This window comes from Carcharodon carcharias (assembly GCF_017639515.1).
Source record: "Carcharodon carcharias isolate sCarCar2 chromosome 38 unlocalized genomic scaffold, sCarCar2.pri SUPER_38_unloc_3, whole genome shotgun sequence".
NCBI lineage: Eukaryota > Metazoa > Chordata > Chondrichthyes > Lamniformes > Lamnidae > Carcharodon > Carcharodon carcharias.
The window spans coordinates 1,200,311-1,210,754 of record NW_024470797.1 but is presented as its reverse complement, the minus strand read 5'-3'; the positions used below and the strand labels follow the sequence as shown (position 1 = coordinate 1,210,754).

At 50.9% G+C, this 10,444-nt stretch overlaps 1 protein-coding gene across 1 annotated transcript in view; it reads left to right on the top strand.

Annotated features, from left to right (window-relative positions):
• Window positions 1-8,861, top strand: part of LOC121274823 (perforin-1-like) — a 16,888-nt gene extending 8,027 nt beyond the window's left edge. Inside the window, exons 3-5 of the mRNA XM_041182185.1 lie at window positions 5,485-5,524; window positions 8,205-8,400; window positions 8,718-8,861. Of these exons, the coding sequence (XP_041038119.1) occupies window positions 5,485-5,524; window positions 8,205-8,400; window positions 8,718-8,861 (380 nt within the window). The remainder of the gene's footprint in view (window positions 1-5,484; window positions 5,525-8,204; window positions 8,401-8,717) is intronic.
• Window positions 8,862-10,444: the final 1,583 nt, after the last annotated feature.

The window sequence follows — 10,444 nt, the reverse complement described above, 5'->3', positions numbered from 1 at the left end:
CTCCCCTCAGTCTCTCTCTCTCTCTCTCTCCCCCCCCTCAGTCTCTCTCTCTCTCCCCCCCTCAGTCTCTCTCTCTCTCTCCCCCCCTCAGCCTCTCTCTCTCTCTCTCCCCCTCAGTCTCTCTCTCTCTCTCCCTCCCCCCCCTCAGTCTCTCTCTCTCTCTCTCTCCCCCCTCAGTCTCTCTCTCTCTCTCTCTCCCCCCTCAGTCTCTCTCTCTCTCTCTCTCCCCCTCAGTCTCTCTCTCTCTCTCTCTCTCTCCCCCCCCTCAGTCTCTCTCTCTCTCTCTCCCCCCCTCAGTCTCTCTCTCTCTCCCCCCCTCAGTCTCTCTCTCTCCCCCCTCAGTCTCTCTCTCTCTCTCTCTCCCCCTCAGTCTCTCTCTCTCTCTCTCTCCCCCCTCAGTCTCTCTCTCTCTCCCCCCCCCCCCTCAGTCTCTCTCTCTCTCCCCCCCCCCAGTCTCTCTCTCTCTCTCCTCCCCCAGTCTCTCTCTCTCTCTCACAGTCTCTCTCTCTCTCTCTCCCCCCCCCAGTCTCTCTCTCTCTCTCACAGTATGTCTCACTTTCAACATTCTGCTCTGCCTCTCCACCAATTACCTCGTTCACATGTTGTCCATTGCCTTGCCTCTTTGGCTGCCCCATCCACCCTCCCTCCCCCCCAACAATCGGTCCCCTCTCGCTTTCTCATTCTCGTCCTCATTGCCCTTTCCCCTGTCTCACTCACACCCTCAGCTCAGTGTGAGGCCTGGAAAACTAGGCTTTGTGTCTGCAAAGTGGGGACTCGATCACCATGACGACAAAACTGGATTTCATGCAACTGAGGGAAGAGTAAAATTAATTGGGGTGAATGGAGAAGTGAATCAGGAGGACATCTCGATGAACAGAACTGGCTTGATCAATACTCCTCCACCCAGAGTTCACTCTCGCTCTCGCTCTCTCTCTTTATCTCTCTCACATTCTGCAGTTTGATGGAGATCTTCAACTTGAGTCTGATTGGACTTTCCCTCGCCTCAATCATTAGTTTCTGTGGTTTCCTGTTGTTCTGTGCAAACTGCACCAAGATTTCCAACGGTGAGTGCGGGGAGTAAGATACAGAGTAAAGCTCCCTCTACAGCATCCCCAACAAACACTCTCAGGACAGGTACAGCACAGGGTTAGATACAGAGTAAATCTCCCTCTACACTGTCCCCATCAAACACTCCCAGGACAGGTACAGCACGGGGTTAGATACAGAGTAAATCTCCCTCTACACTGTCCCCATCAAACACTCTCAGGACAGGTACAGCACAGGGTTAGATACAGAGTAAATCTCCCTCTACACTGTCCCCATCAAACACTCCCAGGACAGGTACAGCACGGGGTTAGATACAGAGTAAATCTCCCTCTCCACCGTCCCCATCAAACACTCCCAGGACAGGGAAAGCACGGTGTTAGATACAGAGTAAATCTCCCTCTACACTGTCCCCATCATACACTCCCAGGACAGGTACAGCTCGGGGTTAAATACAGAGTAAATCTCCCTCTACACTGTCCCCATCAAACAAACTCAGGACAGGAACAACAGGATGGGGTTAGATGCAGAGTAAATCTCCCTCTACACCGTCGCAATCAAACACTCCCAGAACAGGTACAGCACGGGGTTAGATACAGAGTAAAGCTCCCTCTACACTGTCCCCATCAAACACTCCCAGGACACATACAGCACGGGGTTAGATACAGAGTAAATCTCCCTCTACACTGTCCCCATCAAACACTTCCAGTTCAGGGACAGCACGGAGTTAGATACAGAGTAAACTCCCTATACACTGTCCACATCAAACACTCCCAGGACAGGTACAGCACGGGGTTAGGTACAGAGTAAAACTCTTTCTACAATGTCCCCATCAAACACTCCCAGGACAGTAACAGCACGGGGATAGATAAAGAGTAAATTTCTCTCTACACTTTCCCCATCAAACACTCCCAGGACAGGTACAGCACGGGGTTCAATACAGAGTAAAGCTGCCTCTACACTCTCCCCATCAAACAAACTCAGGATAGGAAGAGGATGGGGTTAGATAATGAGTAAATCTCGCTCTACACTGTCCCCGTTAAACATTCCTTGGACAGGTACAGCACGGGGGTAGATACTGAGTAAATCTACCTATACACTGTCCCCAACAAACACTCCCAGGACAGGTACAGCACGGGGTTAGATACAGAGTAAATCTCCCTCTACACTGTCCCCATCAAACACTGCAGGACAGGTACAGCACGGGGTTAGATAAAGAGTAAACCTCCCTCAACACAGTCCCCATCAAACACTCCAATGAGAGGTACAGCACGGGTTTAGATACAGAGTAAATCTCCCTCTAAAGCATCCCCAACAAATACTCCCAGGACAGGTACAGCACAGGGTTAGATACAGAGTAAATCTCCCTCTAAAGCATCCCCAACAAATACTCCCAGGACAGGTACAGCACGGGTTTAGATACAGAGTAAATCTCCCTCTAAAGCATCCCCAACAAATACTCCCAGGACAGGTACAGCACGGGGTTAGATACAGAGTAAATCTCCCTCTACACTGTCCCCAACAAATACTCCCAGGACAGGTACAGCACAGGGTTAGATACACTATTAAGCTCTCCTTTCACTGTCCCCATCAGTCACTCCCAGGACAGGTACAGCACGGGGTTAGGTACAGAGTAAATTTCTTTCCACAATGTCCCCATCAAACACTCCCAGGACAGGTACAGCACTGGGATAGATAAAGAGTGAAGCACCCTCTACACCATCCCCATCAAACACTCCCAGGACAGGTACAGCACGGGGTAAGATACAGCGTAAATCTCCCTCTACACTGTCCCCATCAAACGCTACCAGGGCAGGTACAGCACGGGGTTAGATACAGAGTAAAGCTCCCTCTACAATGTCCCCATCAAACACTCCCCGGACAGGTACCACACGGGGTTAGATACAGTTTAAACCTCCCTCTACACTGTCCCCATCAAACACTCCCAGGACAGGTACAGCACGGGGTTAGATACAGAGTAATGCTCCCACTACACCGTCCCCATCAAACGCTCCCGAGAAAGGTACAGCACGGGGTTAGATACAGAGTAAAGCTCCCTCTGCACTGTCTCCATCAAACACTCCCAGGACAGGTACAGCACAGGGTTAGATACAGAGTAAATCTCCCTCTACACCGTCCCCATCAAACACTCCCAGGACAGGTACAGCACGGGGTTAGATACAGAGTAAATCTCCCTCTGCACTGTCCCCATCAAACAAACTCAGGACAGGAACAACAGGATGGGGTTAGATGCAGAGTAAATCTCCCTCTACACCGTCGCAATCAAACACACCCAGAACAGGTACAGCACGGGGTTAGATACAGAGTAAAGCTCCCTCTACACTGTCCCCATCAAACACTCCCAGGACACATACAGCACGGGGTTAGATACAGAGTAAATCTCCCTCTACACTGTCCCCATCAAACACTTCCAGTTCAGGGACAGCACGGAGTTAGATACAGAGTAAACTCCCTATACACTGTCCACATCAAACACTCCCAGGACAGGTACAGCACGGGGTTAGGTACAGAGTAAAACTCTTTCTACAATGTCCCCATCAAACACTCCCAGGACAGTAACAGCACGGGGATAGATAAAGAGTAAATTTCTCTCTACACTTTCCCCATCAAACACTCCCAGGACAGGTACAGCACGGGGTTCAATACAGAGTAAAGCTGCCTCTACACTCTCCCCATCAAACAAACTCAGGATAGGAAGAGGATGGGGTTAGATAATGAGTAAATCTCGCTCTACACTGTCCCCGTTAAACATTCCTTGGACAGGTACAGCACGGGGGTAGATACTGAGTAAATCTACCTATACACTGTCCCCAACAAACACTCCCAGGACAGGTACAGCACGGGGTTAGATACAGAGTAAATCTCCCTCTACACTGTCCCCATCAAACACTGCAGGACAGGTACAGCACGGGGGTAGATACAGAGTAAACCTCCCTCAACACTGTCCCCATCAAACACTCCAATGAGAGGTACAGCACGGGTTTAGATACAGAGTAAATCTCCCTCTAAAGCATCCCCAACAAATACTCCCAGGACAGGTACAGCACGGGGTTAGATACAGAGTAAATCTCCCTCTAAAGCATCCCCAACAAATACTCCCAGGACAGGTACAGCACGGGGTTAGATACAGAGTAAATCTCCCTCTAAAGCATCCCCAACAAATACTCCCAGGACAGGTACAGCACGGGGTTAGATACAGAGTAAATCTCCCTCTAAAGCATCCCCAACAAATACTCCCAGGACAGGTACAGCACGGGTTTAGATACAGAGTAAATCTCCCTCTAAAGCATCCCCAACAAATACTCCCAGGACAGGTACAGCACGGGGTTAGATACAGAGTAAATCTCCCTCTACACTGTCCCCAACAAATACTCCCAGGACAGGTACAGCACAGGGTTAGATACACTATTAAGCTCTCCTTTCACTGTCCCCATCAGTCACTCCCAGGACAGGTACAGCACGGGGTTAGGTACAGAGTAAATTTCTTTCCACAATGTCCCCATCAAACACTCCCAGGACAGGTACAGCACTGGGATAGATAAAGAGTGAAGCTCCCTCTACACCATCCCCATCAAACACTCCCAGGACAGGTACAGCACGGGGTAAGATACAGCGTAAATCTCCCTCTACACTGTCCCCATCAAACGCTACCAGGGCAGGTACCACACGGGGTTAGATACAGTTTAAACCTCCCTCTACACTGTCCCCATCAAACACTCCCCGGACAGGTACCACACGGGGTTAGATACAGTTTAAACCTCCCTCTACACTGTCCCCATCAAACACTCCCAGGACAGGTACAGCACGGGGTTAGATACAGTTTAAACCTCCCTCTACACTGTCCCCATCAAACACTCCCAGGACAGGTACAGCACGGGGTTAGATACAGAGTAAATCTCCCTCTACACTGTCCCCATCAAACACTCCCAGGACAGGTACAGCACGGGGTTAGATACAGAGTAATGCTCCCACTACACCGTCCCCATCAAACGCTCCCGAGAAAGGTACAGCACGGGGTTAGATACAGAGTAAAGCTCCCTCTGCACTGTCTCCATCAAACACTCCCAGGACAGGTACAGCACGGGGTTAGATACAGAGTAATGCTCCCACTACACCGTCCCCATCAAACGCTCCCGAGAAAGGTACAGCACGGGGTTAGATACAGTTTAAAGCTCCCTCTACATTGTCCCCATCAAACACTCCCAGGACAGGTACAGCACAGGGTTAGATACAGAGTAAATCTCCCTCTACACCGTCCCCATCAAACACTCCCAGGACAGTTGCTGAATGGAAGGGGTTGGGGTTCTAATTGGATATCCCACGTTCCTGTCTTGGTTTGACGTTTTGTGGTGTTGCTTGTACTCTGCCAGCAGGTATGCCTGCACTCTGAACTCTCCTCTGTTCCTTTTCCCTGTTCAGATGGGTCTAGGCCTCGCCTTGAAGTCTTAGCATCTCCCAGGTAAGATGGCCGGTCTCTCTTGGCCCCTGCGCCTTCTCCGTTCCTCCCTCCGACCCGTGGATGTCAACCCCAGTCATGCGCCTGTCCCTCGGCACTTAGGGACCCTCCAATCCTTGATCGCTCATCCCACCAGCACTCGGTGCTTCCCCGTCCATCATTCTATCAATTGATAGCACTGTGACAGGACCCTGACACCGTTTATGACCCCAAAAAGTGTCGCCAAGTGCAGTTTGACACAAAGCCGTTGGAAAGACCCCATTGATAGACCAAGAGTGTCCCAAAGGAAGAGAGAGGAGGAGAGAGTGATGTCGGGGCTGGAGGAGGTTACAGAGATAGCGAGGGTTGTAGACGCTGGAGGAGGTTACAGAGATAGGGTTGGTTGTAGGGGCTGGAGGATGTTCAGGGATAGGGAGGTTTGTAGGGGCTGTAGGAAGTTACAGAGATAGGGAGGGTTGTTGGGGCTGCAGGAGGTTACAGAGATAGTGAGGGTTGTAGGGGCTGGAGGGGGTTACAGAGTTAAGGAGTGTTGTTGGGGCTGGAGGATTTTAAAGAGATAGGGAGGGTTGTGGGGGTTGGAGGACGTTACTGAAATAGGGAGGGTTGTAGGGGCTGGAGGAGGTTACAAAGGTAGGGAGGGGTGTAGGGTCTGGAGGAGGTTACAGAGATAGGGAGGTGTGTAGGTGCTGGAGGTAGATTACAGAGATAGGGAGGGGTGTAGGGGCTGGAGGTATTTACAGAGATAGGGAGGATTGTAGGGGCTGGAGGAGGTTACAAAGGTAGGGAGTGGTGTAGGGGCTGGAGGAGGTTACAGAGATAGGGAGGGTTGTAGGGGCTGGAGGAGGTTACAGAGATAGGGAGGCTTGTAGGTGCTGGAGGAGGTTACAGAGATAGGGAGGGGTGTAGGGGTTGGAGGAGGTTACAGATTTAGGGTGGGTTGCAGTGGCTGGAGGAGGTTACAGAGATAGGGAGGGGTGTAGGGGCTGGAGGTGGTTACAGAGATAGGGAGGGGTGTAGGGGCTGGAGGAGGTTACAGAGATAGGCAGCTTTGTAGGGGCTGGAGGAGGTTACAGCGATAGGGAGGTTTGTAGGGGCTGGAGGAGATTACAGAGATAGGGAGGGTTGTAGGGGCTGGAAGAGGTTACAGAGATAGGTTATGTTGTAGGGGCTGGAGGAGGTTACAGAGATAGGGAGGGGTGTAGGGGCTGGAGGAGGTTACAGAGATATGGAGGGGTGTAGGTGCTGGAGGAGGTTACAGAGATAGGGAGTTTTGTAGGTGCTGGAGGAGGTTAGAGAAATAGGGAGGGTTGTAGGGGCTGGAGGAGCTTACAGAGATAGAGATAATGTAGGGGCTGGAGGAGGTTACAGAGATAGGGAGTGTTGTAGGGGCTGGAGGATGTTATAATGATAAGGAGGGGTGTAGGTGCTGAAGGAGGTTACAGAGATAGGGAGTGGTGTAGGGGCTGGAGGAGTTTACAGAGATAGGGATGGGTGTAGGGTCTGGAGGAGTTTACAGAGCCCGCGGTGGGGTTTATGGGCTGGAGGAGTTTACAGAGGGAGGGAGGGGTGTAGGGGCTGCTGGAGGTTTCAGAGTTAGGGAGGGGTGAAGGGGCTGGAGGAGGTTACAGAGATAGGGAGTGTTGTAGGGGCTGGAGGAGGTTACAGAGATAGGGAGGTGTGTAGTTGCTGGAGTACGTTACAGAGATAAGGTTGTAGATTCTGGCGGAGGTTACAGAGATAGGGAGGCTTGTAGGAGCTGGAGGGGTGTAGGGGTGGAGGAGTTTACAGACATCGGGAGGGGTGTAGGGGCTGGACGAGGTTACAGAGATAGGGAGGTGTTTGGGGGCTGGAGGAGGTTACAGAGATAGGGAGGGATGTAGGGGCTGGAGGAGGTTACAGAGATAGGGAGTGTTGTAGTGGCTGGAGGAGATAACAGAGATAGGGAGTGTTGTAGGGGCTGGAGGAGGTTACAGTGATAGGGAGGGGTGTAGGGGCTGGCGGAGGTTACAGAGATAGGGAGGGGTGTAGGGGCTGGAGGAGGTTACCGAGATAGGGATGGGTGTATGGGCTGGCGGAGGTTACAGAGTTAGGGAGGGGTGTAGGGGTTGGAGGTGGTTACAGAGATAGGGAGGGGTGTAGGGGCTGGAGGAGGTTACAGAGATAGGGAGGGGTGTAGGTGCTGGAGGTGGTTACAGAGATAGGGAGGGATGTAGGGGCTGGAGGTGGTTACAGAGATAGGGAGGGGTGTAGGGGCTGGAGGAGGTTACAGAGATAGGGAGGGGTGTAGGGGCTGGAGGAGGTTACAGAGATAGGGAGGGGTGTAGGGGCTGGAGGAGGTTACAGAGATAGGGAGGGGTGTAGGGGCTGGAGGTGGTTACAGATATAGGGAGGGGTGTAGGGGCTGGAGGTGGTTACAGAGATAGGGAGGGGTGTAGGGGCTGGCGGAGTTTACAGAGTTAGGGAGGGGTGTAGGGGCTGGAGGTGGTTACAGAGATAGGGAGGGGTGTACTGGGATGATGCTGCCGAGGGGATGTGTGTATGTGTGAATCATTGGCGGGGGGGGCGAAGTGACAATAGATCCTTCTGTGGGTGGGCCAGGGGAGGAGGCTCACCAGCGAGAATGAAGATTGCGGGGAGTCGAAGCCATTCCTACCGATTCTCTGGCTGCGAATGTGTCTTTGAGAATGGAACGAGGGGCGAACAGTCCAGCCCAGTTGGACGACCATGGAGAGCGACTGGAGGTGGATGGTGTTGTTACCCACCTCCCGGGCTGCAGTTGGGTCAAGGAGGTTGTGTACCTTGAGTCCCGAAATTGGCGTTATCCAGAGCGCCAACGGCGTGAGCTAGAGCTGATCCGTCCGTGCCAGTGTCACACAAATGTAGGCCTCCCCTTTCTTTCTTGCCCCTGACCAATATATTTGGATGTTGGTGTCTGTGCTTCCTTCCCCTCAGCGCTATTGGCTCAATTTTATTCACCCAGCAGCAAGCTTTTGTGAGTTCGACAACGTAGAGGGTTCCCTTTAACCCCTCGCGCGCTGCCCCTGGAGACCATCGAGTAATGCGACAGCTGGCTCACCCTTGACACCCCTTCATGTGCATGGGATCAGAGGCCGGAGTATGTAAGCCACTCGTTTTTAAGAATGGCCTCTGAACTCCCGTCTCTCTTTCGGTTCAGGCCTGACGTTTCTCCCTCGAGCTGAGGCGGCGCTTTCGGCTGGAGCGTGACGGCTTGACAAAGCCAAGGCTCTTCTCGGTCGCCGTGAGCGTTCTTGCCGTTGAGCCGCCCCGAAGGCCTGTTTGTATCCCTCCTGGCGACAAAGATGGCCACCTAATCGTGTGACCTTGACCAGCGTGCCCCCCCCCCCCCACCGTGATTCCCATTCGAAAGTTTGCCCTCTCTGCAGTAAAGATAGTCCCTTAATCCACAAATGACATTGGGCCCCCACCCCACCAGCCCTTTGTTAAATATGCTTCGGGCCTACATGGTGGTGCTTGGTGTGGCCACAGACAGGAGACTCGCTGCTCTGGTGGGACCATCTGGTAGTCCGGTTGCAAGTGCTGATCCCACTGGACACATTGAGACCGTCGCTGTTCTCCTTTTGTAGGATTTCCACCGAAGGTTCCAACATCGCTGGGCCAAGTGGTAAGAGCGACTCTCTGACTTGAGACCCCACCTTTTCATCAACCCTAACTAACCAACACTAACCACCGAATCCTCACCTTAACCCTAACCCTAATTAACCAACACTAACCACCGAATCCTCACCTTAACCCTAACCCTAATTAACCAACACTAACCACCGAATCCTCACCTTAACCCTAACCCTAATTAACCAACACTAACCACCGAATCCTCACCTTAACCCTAACCCTAATTAACCAACACTAACCACCGAATCCTCACCTTAACCCTAACCCTAATTAACCAACACTAACCACCGAATCCTCACCTTAACCCTAACCCTAACTAACCAACACTAACCACCGAATCCTCACCTTAACCCTAACCCTAATTAACCAACACTAACCACCGAATCCCCACCTTAACCCAAACCCTAATTAACCATCACTAACCACCGAATCCTCACCTTAACCCTAATCCTAATTAACCAACACTAACCACTGAATCCTCACCTTAATCCTAACCCTAACTAACCAACACTAACCACCGAATCCTCACCTTAACCCTAACCCTAATTAACTAATGCAGACTAAGTTAAGCCATCACTCACGCTAACTAACTAACCTAAACACTAAATACCTAGCTCTAAGGAACTAACGTAACTGTGACCAACTGCATAAATCTACCTCTAGCCCTAAACCTAACACTAACATGATTAACTAACCCTAACTCTAACAATAAGCCTAACTAACTAACTGTAACCCGAATCCAACTAACTCTAACCCTAGCCACTTTAGCCCTAACTGAAGCAACTAACCCTAATCTAACACTAACTCTAACTACCCCTAATCTAACCTAACTATCCCTAACACTACCCAACTAACCCTACCTCTAATACTAACTCTAATCAAACCAACTAATTCTAATCTAAAATTAAACCTCACTGCATAACTCTAACTATCCATAACCTAACTTACCAGAATGATAACCCTCACTACCTTAACACTAACCATAACCCTAACCCTAACAAGACTAACCATAATTAACACTAATCCCAACCAACTAGCCCTTACCAATATGCCCTAACCAACCAACCTTAACATAAACCCTAACCAGCTAACCATAACACAAACCCTGTTAGTAACTAACTAACCATCCCCATAGCCCTAACTAATTTATCGCTAATCCTAACCAACTAACCCTAACTCTAACTTGAATTAATTAACAAGAGTCCCAATAGTAACTTGAACACTAACTCTAACCAGCTAATTCTAAATAATCCTAACCCTAACTAGCTGATC